Here is a 12,209-nt window from a genome sequence, read left to right as displayed (position 1 = left end):
TCTGACCTTTTGGTATTGATGGTATTTAATTCTCCTGCGGACAGTTCAAGAAGTGGAGGTTGTAGCCTCTAGATACTATGCTGTAAACCCAATGATCGGCGGTTATGGAAAGACACTATCTGGTGCAAAAAGCCAGTTAGTCTCCTACCTTGGTGTTTTACTGGAAAGGTAGTCTGGAACTGAAGACAGACCAGGCATTTTGTTTTTTGCCCGGGGATGCTAGTGCAGTTGCAACTGCTTCCTGCTTTATTCTTCTGAGTGGCCTTTCTACATTTGGCTTGACTGCTCTTATAAAGGCTCTGGTAGAAAAATCCTTTAACAGGGTAGTTTTTATTATATTTGGGGAGAGAAGCATGAAACGTTAGGGTCTTCCCCTGTCCTCCAGTTTCTTGAACACGTGAAGAGCTGCACCTTTTTATACTCAGAGAGACTGAGACCTCAGCAAAGAATGTTTTTTGATTAGTCACCCTGTCACAACATCTTGGTTGCTGCATGTACAGCATCAAGCCCATATTTCAGAGTATGCTCTCCCCAGTTGCAATGTTATTACTTGGTTAAGGAGGGAAGTCTTTCGGGTTTTATCCTGCACTCCCTCACAACTGATAAGTTGCTTCAGGACATATTTCTGGTATTTCAAAACATGTAATTTAAAGCCCTGAATGCTAGCGTTAAAGAAATATTTACCTTCTTCTCAAACCTCATAGTCTACTTTATCATTAGGGAAGATCTTATGCCCTAGAGTCATCCTTGCTCCTCTAGCAGATTCTAGGGAGTTAATGTCTGGATCTGCAATGGGTTTTTGTAAAGGAACATATGAAGGTCCTGTACACTGTAGAAATGGTCAGATCTCTTAGGAGCAGGGTGTTGGGTGTCTGGGTCTAGGAAAGCAGTATCAGGTACAGCCAGGAAAGCTACCTGACTGGATGAACAGCTACTAGTCTAAGCGGGACCAAATCTTAGAGGGTCTACAGCTCTTTTCTGGGAACCTGAGGCCTCACGTGTTTGACACTGGAAATGTTCTTTCATTAAAGACCGGGTATCTCCAAAGGGAGGAGGTCCTCTGGGGATGAATCAGAGGCAAATAATTTGTCACTACTTGTGTCACATGATAATCAGAAAGACATGTGCAATTTATAATCAAGATCGTCCTCTCTTTCCCCTAAATTTGAATAGCTGCAGTCCTTCATGGGAGACTATTCAATTTTCCTTTTGGAAGTATGGAATCCAGATACAGAGGGCTGTGCTCAAGATCTAAGCTTTGTAGAACTGGAAAAAATCCCTAAGCCAGCGTAACCCAATTTTAGAATACAAGTAAGGTGGGCAAGGTTCTAGTAACCCATACAGTGTAAGCTCTTGCTCAGCAGCCACAGGTAATTAGAAGCAGAGAGGAAATGTCCATGGGTTCCAGTTTCTTAGCTGTCTGGATATGTTTCTCAACTATTAACAACAGAATACCGCCATTCCCTTGTTTAATGGTGAATCAGTTACTGTCATCCCCCTTAGTGGCTATTCAGCCCAGACGGCTGTATTAACAGCTAACAGTGTGGTAGCCTCCAAGGATGTATCAACAGGGGCTTTGGATGTAACAGAGGTCAGGTCCTGGGACAGATCAAATGTCTTAGCAAAGCTGACGTCTTTGGACCTAGGATCCCACGTGGAGTTGTTCGCCTCACTGGTCTGCCTTCACTACTCCTTGCACTTTTACTGCTTCTCCTTTTTTAAGGGGACATTTGTGTAGTTATCATGAGAGTCCATGGACAATGGCAGAACTATCTAAAGTGACTCTCTGGGTAGGGTAGGATGGCTTTACATCTCGCCCTGATATAGCATTGGATTTGAATTACTGGCAAATATTACAGTTAATGACTTCATGTTCTAACCCCAAATGGTAAACACACTCATTGTGAAAATCTTTATAAGGAATCTGACATCTACTAAGCTGAAGATGAGGACAGCATGCCCTAATCCTCTCTGCTAGGCATAAGCCTAGCAGATCTCTTGATAATCTTACTTTAATCAAACCAGATAACAAAAGGCTCTAAAGAGAAAAAATAAAATAGAACAATCCTTTACATGGTACTTTTTTACTATGCTTTTTGGATAAAGCTTGGATCAACAGACTAATGTATCAGTCACTGTGTGAAATGGTGCATTATACATAAGTGAATGCAGCACAAAAGAACTGAAAGTGGCACAGTAAGACATTATCTTTAAGCAAAATATGTGAAGGTGTATGAGGTAAAGCAAAATCAGCACAGCTAAGAGTGAAAGTTGCTCAGTTCTTCAGACACTGGACCAATGCCTCTCAAATGTTATGAGTTACGGCATACGGCAATGATTTTGGTCCTTAAATCTACCCTTGCTCCTCCTAAATTACTGGAGTTCTTAATGATGTCAGACCTCTTTATGGGTACATAGATTAAAACAATAAACAAGCAAAGACTCCTTATCACTAACTATACAGGGTTTAGTATATAAAGAACTTCTAAAGAACCCTTCGGAACACAGTTTTGAACTTGGCTAAGCTTGTAAGGGCCCTGGGGCCATAACCTCCTATGATTATGAAAAATAAGATTCCTCTTACTGAACCTCTGCTATGATTTTTAAAGACCAGTGCTATGATTTTTAAGGTTTAGAGGCTGAGACATATGACTGGATCTCAGGTTGTGACAAGATGCTCTCAAATTAAGACTGCAACAGTGATCCACACAAAAACATAGTGTATTACAAATTACTAGGACAGGAAGCTTCATATTCTGGTACCTACAGCTAATAACAATACCTAAACTTCAAGGGCACAACACGACAACTGGAGCCAAGCTTTTCACATATTCACCTTTATTTAAAGAACATAGAAAACAACAAATATGGGGGGCCAGTAAGCGCTTTCACATTATTATAAACATATGGCTTTATTAGATCAGGTTTACTTGATAGGCAGCTCGTAATATATATTATTTATGTAAAGATATTATTTATATATACTTTGTTTTATTTATGTTATTTTATATATGTACATTGTACATTTTATATGTATTTAAACAAATTTACATTTTAATGTATATGTATACATATATCATTTTTTGTATGCATTTTAAAGTTTCACACCCATATTTATGCATTTTAGAACACTAGTCATGTTTTATTAATGTATTTAACTAACAGATAGAGGAAGTGATACATGATTGATCTTCTACAGTATAAATGGTGACTAGTATATGAAGGCAGTTAGAAGTCTGAAGAAGCGTTTATAATAACGTGAAAGCGCTTACTGGCCCTCTATATTTGTTGTTTTCTATGTTCTTTAAATAAAGTTGAATCTGTGAAAAGGTCGGCTCCGATTGTCGTGTTGTGCCCTTGAAGTTTTGGTCAATTGGATTCTTTGTTTTGCTTTACAAGGGCTCTTTATCCTAAGCAGTATTTCTCTATTTCGTAATAACAATACTTCATTAATTATGCTTCAGTAGTTAACAGCTGTCACCACAATACTGTTGCTAAAGAGTACTTAAACCACTTTGTGCACTACACATGTACCAGCTGAATAAATCAGAACAATGAATGAACTTTTACTAGCATTTCAACTGCATAGGGGACTTTCAATACGCCTGATCAACAGCTTAATTTCACCTCTCTCTGTGTGGAAAAACAAACTGAGAAATAAGAGCTGGTAATTCTGCTAGCCCGAGTAAAATTTAGTCACTGGCTACTACATACACTTCCTGGATGTCAACAAAGAAGTTCAGAGTACCCGAAAGAAAAACAGCTAGAAATGGTGGAAAGAAAACAGTGACTGGGAAGATTCCTGCAGCTGTTCTGCAAAAAGCAGTTCAAGCTCCAACTTTGGTACAACACGACTTCCAGTAATTCAGAGAAAAAATAAATCAAATGTGTTCACAGCTGATTAATAACTGAAACACTGAAGAAGTGCATCAGCTCAAATAATAAAAGGCTGGAAAAAACAGAAGTTTTAAATAGCTATTTAGATGAACTGATTAAATTGCAAAAAATTAGAGGCAGAAATGAAGAAAAGGCTGGCTGAGAATGAGACTTTTCAAGAAGACCGGTTTCAAAAATGGGAGAGTTAAAGGACAAAACATGCAGAGAAAACCTGTGATTTTCTGCTGTACCAGAGAAACTGAAAAGAACACACTGCATTAATTTTATGAACCCACAAGTATGCAACTGCACTGGTATTCCACTCCAAACCAGACTATGAGAAAGCAGCCAAGACCTGTATTAGTAAAGATGCAATCATACCAGTAGAAAGAGTTGATCCTGACAAAACTGTGGTAGAAGGGCAAAGTATTTAAAATTGGAATCTGTCTAGTGTTTGTAGAAAATGATTATTCACTGTACATCGTGCATAAGATAAGCAAATTTATCTCAGCAATCAGGGAATATCGAGAGACAGGTGCAAGATAAAAGCTGATGTATCCTGCTGTCTTCAGAAATGTTTTTCCCGGAGGATCAAAGACATACAGGAGGGGGACTCTGCTTCTTATTCTTCTGACAATAAAGTTCAGAGAGAGACTTTGCCAGTGAAACATATTCTAGTGTTCTAAAGGAAAATTTCTGAGATAAAAAAACACAGAAGATACCTAGAAGAATCAGGAGTACCTTGGACTTGAACTAGAGTCTGGTGTTGGGAGAAGGAGATGAAGAGGAAGAAGATGAGCAACACTGAAATTAGTGAATAAATGTGAGATTTTAAGGCATCAATTACATTTGTGAAATATGGCTTTTCAAGAAAAAGTGACTTAAGAATGATTGGACTTTTGTTGGCTTTATTAAACTTATGGGTGGAATATGTAGACAGGGGTATCCTCAATGGGGGGTGAGGGAAAGTCTGTTCGTGATTAATCTGAGATACAGATATTAAACAGGTATTTTATTAGTTTTAAGAAATATAGATATTACAATGTAAAAAGAGAAGAAAGGCTGGGCAAAAGCATGTTTAACTTACTATACCATAATCCTGGGCTTTTGGGGTGGAGGGTGGGGTGTAAAAGGGCAATGATTATATTATATGTAGAGCTGAAATTTTTTCCCTTATTTTTACATAGGTGAATGTCTGGATTAAAGCCACTGGCTTAATCTAAAACAAGTGTTTCTGTAAGTAAGTATGCTTGAAAATTAAGACTAAATGATGAATGCCATGAGAAGTGCTAAGTTTCTTACATATGCAATGATAATAATTTGTTCTTTTTTCCTTTACCATACTTTCAGTGGGTTGAGAAGTCTGCAGCTGAAGGCAGTTCTACATTCTGTTCTTATGTTTCCATGGAACTAAACTGTCTGCAGGTACAAGCAATTAACCCTGAGAGTTTTGAGCATTGTTTGCTTACGGAAATGCAAAATATGAACATGCAAGGGCAAGCAGTTCAGTAAAAAATAAAATTTGAAATTACTGAAAGTGAATAAGAGAGCAGCTTCCCTAGCAGCCTTAATACATCAATGCATTTAATAGAACAGTGTATAATTTAGCTTTATTTAAAATAGCCAGTGCGCTTTTTCTTAAGGCTAAAAGTTAATGTTTTCTGAAAACGTAAACGCTGTTTTTTCACATCTGGGAGGGAAACAGAGATAAGAAAAAAAACAGCAATCACAGTAAGTGGGAGCATAGGCTGCAACATGCTCTTTAACAAAAGTAACCTTAATAATTTTAGGTTAAGTAATGCTTGTGAATGCAGCTGTCGATTTGGGATAATTGTTCCTATCAGGAGGGTTAAACTTCATTTCTTGAAGATGTACACAGTTTTGTGTGTTTGTTCTAAGTTAAAAGGTAATGCGGATGTTCTGAAAATGTTTTTTTTTTATTTGACGGTTTTCTTTAAAACAAAAAGTCTTGAAAAATGTAACATAGGTTACAATGGAGATGAGAGGCAACAACAGTATAAAAGATCAACTTGCCACGTATCAGTGTAGGCATGTAACATAAAAGTTGGAAATACACATTCAGAAAAGTCATCATGTACAATAGGTGGCAACAATAACTTCTGATCATAATGGCAACGCTATCCACATTACTTCAGAATGTAAATAGCCTTACAGCTACAGACAAAAAGGCAAGAGCATTGCACTATATTAAGAAATGCAGAGAGAACATAACATTGCTGCAGGAGACACATTTGGAAAGCAATGAGCATGTGAATTTGATAAAAAAAAAAGAATTTCAGGATGGATACTCAACAGAACAGGGACAAAGGAAAATTGGAGTAATTATATTAGCTGCTGGAGGAATTCCAACAGTGACAGAAGAGGGGGAAAAAAGATAATAATGGCAGATTTGTAGTAGAAAGGGGCTACTGGCAAGGGAGGATTACTCTGGCATGTATTTATATTCAACCAAAAACTACTGTTATGGAGCTTAAGACAGTTTTGGCAGACAATCTGTTTTCAGCATGGAATATTACTGAAAGGTGGGGACTGGAACTTGATTTGCAACAGTTAGGATATATCCGGGGGATCCAGAAGGGAAAATATAACAAAAAAGTATAGATTTCTGTAGGAATTTATTAAAACATTTGGCAAGAAGACGTGAATTCAGTAGAAGGAACTCAAAGATAATTTACATATTATTCCCACGGTACAATAACTGGGATACACTAGATAGAAATTATATTTAACAAGAACACATGCATTTAATTGACAGCTTCGACTCACATCCAATAACTATTTCAGATAATGCACCAATAAAAACTAAGCACTGGCAGTTTCCCAACTACCCGTAAAAAGACAGGAATTTAAGGAATCGGTTGTGGAATTATTTCAGTGTTAGTTGGGAAGATAGAAATTTCTTCAAAAGTTATAGCTAGTGAGTGGGATAAAATGAAAATGGAGTTTAAAGATATGGTTAAGAAATAAACAGAATTATTTAGAGGGACTGACAAAGGTTAAAGCATTGCAGTGCAAGGGGAATCTCACAGAACAAGAAGGGGCACAACTCCAGAGTGCTAAAGAAAAAATAAGGGAGGATCTGGATTATATGCATGAGTTAATAAAGACTGCTGTTAAGCAACTTTTTTTGATAACTCCTGAGCACAAAAACTTTTAGCACAACATCCTACGCAACACAAAGAAGAAAGGGTTGTCACCAAACTCAGGGAGCCTATAAAAAAATAACCAGAGATCCTGTAGCAGTATTAGAGATGTTTTGGAAATTTTACGAAAATTTGTATGTATAATGCAAAGAAATATGGAAATTAAGAAAGGGCACAAATGGAAATATTTATGAAAGACACAAGTATGCCAACATAAGGGGTAGATGAGGTTCAACAACTAACAGTTAAGATAGGCGTAGATGAGATAAAAATGGTGATGTGTAATCAATCTGCAGGAAAGTATCCAGGAACAGATGGCATCCCCATGAAAGTCTGCAAGTCAGGAGGGTGAAAAAGTCATAAATATCTGGAAGAGTTTGTTTAACAGTACTTTAAAAGGAGGGGAACTGCCAACATCTTAAAAGAAAGCTGTGGTTGCAGTAATACCTAGAGGGTAAAGACCCATCAGACCCAGACTCATGTAGACATGTTTGAATTTTAAACCATGATTACAAATTCTTCAGGTCTATACTAGCTGAAAGAATGGCAAAGGTGTTGCCAAAACTGACAGATACGGATCAAGGTGGGTTTGTGGAAGGGGGCAAACATTTGACAATATTAACAGAATAATGATGATCCAGAGGGAAGCAAAATGTAAGAAAAAAAATGCTGAAAACGATGCTGTTGATTGGTCTTGATGCAGACAATCAATAGAGTAAGCTCAGATTTTATGAGAAGGGTAGTGGAAGCATCTGTATTCCCCGATACATTAACAAGGTTAATTAGGAGGACATATGAGGGATCTGAGGCAAGAATTAAAGTGCAAGATTTCCTCTCTGATAAGTTGTGTCTGAACAGAGGAGTCAGGCAAGGGTGTCCTCTTTCCTATTTGTTTTATATTTTATAATTTTATATTTACAGCCACTGGCAAAGAAAATATAGGACTCGGAAAGTGGTATGGTAATCAAGAAAAGCTGGCTTTATTTGGAGACAATATTATTTTGTACCTGATAAATTCAGAAAGGAACATCTCAGTACTGTGGAACATTTTGTGACGGTCTCAAATCTTTTTGGGATATAAAATTAATGAATATAAAACAAAGGCTATAGCTGTAAATTATGTACCGACACATGAACTGGCTCAGCAATACCCATACTTATGAAGCAGGCAGGAAAATCAAGAAATAAGGAAAGGTAGGATTTTGGATGTAGATCCTTAAAGAGAATAACAGCAACCATGCAGAATATTATATTTTAAAAGGAGGGGAATTGCCAACATCTTAACATATCCGCCATACCCAAAAGAACTACAACCTGCTCCTCAAGGAAATACAAACCTGTCTGGTGGACATCCTCTGTCAACAGGCTTTACAACAAAAGGAAGAAACTGTTATCCAAAGGTAAAAAGGAACAAATTCCAAATCAGAAAAATCTCCCTCCTCTGCCTCAACAAGCAAATTAGATCACTAGTGAAAAACTCTAAAACCAATTATGAGTTGAAACTAGCCTCTGAAACAAAGGGAAACCACAAGTCCTTCTTCAGTTATGTTAGGAATCTCCATGGCAAAGCACAAGTTTGTTCCAAATTATTACTTAATGGTACCACTTACACTGATCCTGCCAACTTAGTCAACTTACTGGCTGAAAGGTTCACCACCTTATCACCCCCCCAAGGCCCAGTTGACATCCCTGATACCGCACATCTCCATAGATCAAGTGTTAAAGGCCTTATCCAAGGCAAAGAACACATCTTCCATGGGACCCAATAATATCCCAGGCTGCATTCTGCACCATCTCCAGAGAGAACTAGCTTCGCCACTGAGCACCCTATTCAACCACAGCCTAATTACAGGCTTCATTCCAGCAGAGTGGAGAACTGGCATGGTCATCCCCTTGCTCAAAGGTGGTACCACTACTGACCTGGGAAACTATCACCCCATTAGCTTGACAAGTCTGATCTGTAAAGCCATGGAGCGTATTATTATGGATCTCATAAACAACGACATAGGCAATCTCCAAACATTGACCCCACCCAATTCGGATTTGTCAGGAGCAGATCTTGCCTACTGAACCTAGTTGACTTCTTTGAGACTGTCACCAAGGCCCTGGATGAGGGAAAGTCAGTACATACAGCTTACCTTGACCTGGCCAAAGCCTTTAACACAATTCCCCACTAAGGCATCATTGAAAAGCTAACACAACTTGGTGTTAATTCCTATCTCATCAGATGGGTGGCCAACTGGCTCACAGATAGGACCCACAAAGTCAAAATAGGTGCCACCACCTCTGACAGCAGACCTGCAGATGACTGTAAGTTGGGTGCCATCACTGACTCCCCAAATGACATTAACATATTGCAAGAGGGTCTCACAGCTAAAAATAACTGGTGCCAAAGTTATGTTAAAGTTAAACGCAAAAACGTGTATTATCATACCATTCGGCAAAATCACGGTCCCTACTGATTACCACATCAATGGCAACTCCCTAAGCACACAACCCATGGTGAGAGACCTGGGTACTCAGGTTGACAACAATCTCACATTCGACCATCATGTGGCGGCAATGGTCAGAAAGGCCTTTTACTTGGTTCATCTCATAAGTAAATGGACTGCATCCAGAAAAAAGTAGGTTATTACCTCTCTGTACTACTCCATCATTAGACCTATAATTGAGTATAATTCCCCATCTGGTATGTACCTCTCCAAACACCTGCACCAACTGGAAAAGCCACAGAAATACCTTACAAAGAGAATACATGGCTCCAACACCTGTCTTATGTGGTCAGGCTCAAATCACTATCACTTTACTCGGTATCGTGCAGATTGCTCAGAGGTGATCTGTGTTTTGCCTACAAGGCAATATCGGACCCTGCACTACTAGAGATGCTCCATATCCGGAAGTCTAACTCCTTGTGCATTACTCACTTGATAGGCCTAAATCTAATATGCGACATCAACAAAACCTGCTGGAGAGACAGGTTGGTCTCCCAAAGGCTGCCCCATCTCTAGAACAGACTTCCTATAAATGTCAAACATAGTACCTCGCTGACCCTCTTCAAGCGCAACCTTGATGAGTGGATGGGAACCACAAATTTGTCCCAGGGGTGCCACCTTTGTCCCTCATTGACAGGGGCGACAGGTGTTGACTGAAGTTTCGTTTTTGGGGATAAACTCTTGGCTAGGCTTGTAAGGACCCCAGGGCCATTAGCCTAGTAACCTCCTATGATCTTAAAATATTAGAAAGTATTTAAGAACTAAGCCAACATGAGAATGGAGACAGGAGATTTTGCTGATAGGGATGACTGCAAGTACAGGTACACAGAACAGGCAAGAGGGTTCTGGAATTTACTGGAGAAAACTGGCAGAGGAACCAAGGTACTGGGAGCAATTAACTAGAGAGGGAAAGGTAATAGAATGGGATGAGGCCAAGATATCTGGACTGCAGTCTAGAGACTGCCTTCTCTACAAAGGATCGATATCAAAGTATAGGCAAAGAGAAAGGGATATGGGAATCCTATGTGAAAGACCTGTTCTGACAGTTTTTAGTTAAATAATGAACAGAAACTGCTGTTCAAAATGGATAATTAGTAGGACATATAAAATACTGCATGATAGCTATACAAACCAATCAGAGAAGGTTAGAAAAAATTGACAATAGAGACTGGATACGCAATTTACAACAGAAATAACAGGAGAACATATACACTTCTCACAAGTATGCAACAAAGTCTAGAAATATTGGAATTTTTTGTATGTTGCTGATGTACAGGGTTTCTTTCATAGTCTTAACCTAAAAAAAAAACATATCCAACTAGCCTGTGCATTTTAGTGGTACAATACCTGCAAAAGCTGTACAGATGAGAGCAGGCAGTCTCTCAGTGGCGCTCGATATTTGTTTTGAAACACCTGTGGTTGTAGCAAATCTAGGATACCCAAAACATGAGTAAAAAAAGTCAGGTGGTTTTGCTGTCGAAACTCTTGGAACTTCAGGTGAACTCGTCCATGCAGCTGTGCTGCAATCATTGGCAGCTGTCTGTTAACAGAGAAAAAGAGAGAACAGAACATTTAACAAAGTCTCATATAACTTGTACTTTCAACTTTGTGATACTCAACACTGTAGGCTGGTGTGCACAGTAGGCATTCAAAGTTACTGGAAATAAACAAAACAATGAAAATGAATACCTACTCAGGACTCTTAAGAGATGCCTACTAAAGAATAATCAACAATTACAATCTGAATAAGGACAAGATCATTAGACTACACAAACATTAAAGGAAAATGGAGCTAACAGATGCATAGCTCACAATGAAAAACTGTACAGGACTCCATACAACTAGTTTAAGTCAGCTACAAACGAAATACACCTCCATGTCAGCTGACCTAAGTGGAGGCCTTTTGCAGAAGATCCTTATTGTCATTCCCTCTCACTATACTGTGTGGTGGTAGGTGGTATATGGATTTGCCTTAGTCTCACATGTGTATATATTTGCTTTACAGATTGTACTCAATCATATGATGAAATTCATGCTAAGTCACAGGAGCTGGTCATACCATCTTAGTCCAGTGTGTCATAATGGCATGTGCTGGAAGTACTCATACCTCTGAATTTGAGAGAGACATAACATAGAAAACTGTGCAAAGTTGGGGGGGCACCAAAATATGACATCCCACTACTTATTCACAGCAAATATTCTTCGCAATTCACCTGATAGACTGAGCTCAATCTTTTTATCTCCTTGTTTGTGCATTCTGAAAGGAAGAAATTGGGAATTAGAAGGGGTGGGAGTCCTTTACATTATTCCACAACAGATGCTGCTAAAGAATTTCCAAGGGGATAGCAGAGAAATAAATGGTAAAAAAAAAAAAAAAAAAAGATTCCCTGAAGTTGCTGAATGTTTCCCAGGTGGCAGAAGATTCAGAAATCTGCTGCTTCAGATACTGCTGAAGGTTTAGACATACTCTTACATGAATCATCCTCCTATTCTTGACGTGAAAGCTGCCAGACTTATTAGAGATGTTTGCTGTTTCTTTCTATGCTTTCTTAGATTCATTCAGCTCATCTGTCTTTATTTCCCTTAAGCTCTGTGGTTACATTATTTCTTTGGCACCGAGAACCATTTGCTTATTTCAGTACTGGCAAGAATTGAATTTTTTAATGTTACAAATGGT

At 38.5% G+C, this 12,209-nt stretch overlaps 1 protein-coding gene across 3 annotated transcripts in view; it reads right to left on the bottom strand.

Moving 5' to 3' along the window:
* INTS1 (integrator complex subunit 1) overlaps window positions 1-12,209 on the bottom strand; it is a 2,399,836-nt gene that overhangs the window by 270,085 nt on the left and 2,117,542 nt on the right. For all 3 annotated transcript variants that reach the window (XM_044089756.1, XM_044089757.1, XM_044089758.1), the window contains exon 41: window positions 10,880-11,072. In XM_044089756.1, coding sequence (XP_043945691.1) covers window positions 10,880-11,072 — 193 coding nt within the window. The remainder of the gene's footprint in view (window positions 1-10,879; window positions 11,073-12,209) is intronic.

The sequence above is a fragment of the Protopterus annectens genome, chromosome 12.part0 (genome assembly GCF_019279795.1).
Source record: "Protopterus annectens isolate FY-2018-M chromosome 12.part0, PAN1.0, whole genome shotgun sequence".
Classification (NCBI taxonomy): domain Eukaryota; kingdom Metazoa; phylum Chordata; order Ceratodontiformes; family Protopteridae; genus Protopterus; species Protopterus annectens.
Note: the sequence above shows the minus strand (reverse complement) of the source record. Positions and strands in the feature narration are given on the sequence as shown.